The 1609-nt window shown below is 55.4% G+C and overlaps 1 protein-coding gene across 1 annotated transcript; it reads left to right on the plus strand.

The window, feature by feature from the left end:
- Positions 1–935: 935 nt before the first annotated feature.
- On the plus strand, positions 936–1376 carry LOC136510675 (uncharacterized). Its single transcript, XM_066505048.1, has one exon. The coding sequence runs from the start codon at positions 936–938 to the stop codon at positions 1374–1376; it is 441 nt and encodes a 146-aa protein (XP_066361145.1).
- The last annotated feature ends 233 nt before the right edge of the window (positions 1377–1609 follow it).

Here is a 1609-nt window from a genome sequence, read left to right on the forward strand (position 1 = left end):
TAAGCAGAGGGCCGATGAGACCCTCCAAGAGTACATTCAATGCGCAATGGGTTCCCGAACATCACCGATGTCGATGTGATCAACGCCTTCATCTGCGGCACAACCTGCGAGGCGCTTGTCCATGCACTTGGCCATGAGACCCCACGAATGATGTGGGAGCTCCTGGACGTCACCACCCAATATGCCACCAACGAGGAGGCCATTTAGGCCAACTTCAACGGGAAAGCCAAGGCCACTGGCCACCTTAGTGGTGGCGATGTCGCTGACGATCCTGCCTCGTCCCAGCAATGTCGCAGTAGGTGAAACAAGGACCGAAAGCACTGTGGGGGAGGAGATAGTCGCTGTGACTGACCACACCACCAGACCTCAGCCCTATGGGCGTGCTACACGCCTAGAACACTTCAAGAAGGCGCTCGAGTCCCTCTACTCGTTCCATGGGGGGTAGATGAAGCATCTTCTCAAGGACTACGCCACCATGAAGGGCTGCATCTGTAGCACCCTCGGCCAATAGGGCAAGGCCCAAAAGCTTGCCCTGAAGGGCGATGACCCAACGGATGGCACCTAGGAGGAGGACAATGAGTTCCCTAAGGCCAAGCGCTGCCTCATGATCTTCGAGGGCTCCCAAGCATACGAATCCTACCGGCAGCGCCGCATCACCAAGCAGGATGTTAACACCGTTCACACCCTTGCCATCCTGACATGGCTCTAGTGGTCCTAGATGGCCATCACCTTAGACCAAGAAGACCATCCTGATCGTGTCCCTCATCCGAGGCGCTTCCCACTCGTGGTCAGCCCGATCATGGGCACCACGTGCCTCACCAAGGTGCTGATGGACAGGGGTAGTGGCCTCAATATACTCTACGCTAGCACCCTCGACAAGATGGGCATTCCTTAGAGCATCCAACACCCTAGCAAGGCACCATTCTCTGGGATTTATGCCGTGGAAGGAAGCTGTACCCCTCAGATGCATCTGGCTCAACATCACCTTCGGCCAGCCAGACAACTTCCACAAGGAGCCACTCACCTTTGAGGTTGTCAACTTTCCTGGTGTCTACCATGCCCTCCTTGGTCGATCATGCTTCACCAAGTTCATGGCCGTCCCCAACTACACCTACCTCAAGCTTAAGATGCCCGACCCGAAGGGGTTCATCATCATCGAGGGTAGCTTCGAGCAAGCCTACTACTATGAGCAAGACTGTGTTGCCCAAGCGGTCACGCTCGTCACCCCTTGTGCTCCCGACAACCCCAACCGTGATGTAGGAAGGGTGCTAGTAGAGGAGGCAACCAAGACAACAATGGTGCTCGACCAACCGAGCATTGGTCAGGCGGTCAAGACCTTTGGTGGTTGGGATGGCTTGACTGGCCCCTCCATCTAGGTGCTCAGCTCCCTAGAAGGGGCTGACCCGATCGAGGTGAGTTCTAACCTTTCCCCATGAGGGAAGGCCATCAACAAGCCAACCACCTAGAAGTTACGCCTCTAGAGCCAAGGCCCGCCTACCGACCTCCCTCTCCAACAACAAAAACCAAGATAAGTCCCGACCCTGACCCTCTTGCTTCACTTACTTCTATCTACTCTATTCACTATCTTCCTTGACCAGATCCATCCCAA

This window comes from Miscanthus floridulus, chromosome 16 (genome assembly GCF_019320115.1).
Source record: "Miscanthus floridulus cultivar M001 chromosome 16, ASM1932011v1, whole genome shotgun sequence".
NCBI classification, from domain to species: Eukaryota; Viridiplantae; Streptophyta; class Magnoliopsida; order Poales; family Poaceae; genus Miscanthus; species Miscanthus floridulus.

Excerpts from the sequence above, each read along its gene's own strand:
- LOC136510675 (XM_066505048.1), top strand. The coding sequence starts at position 936 with ATGCCGTGGAAGGAAGCTGTACCCCTCAGATGCATCTGGCTCAACATC.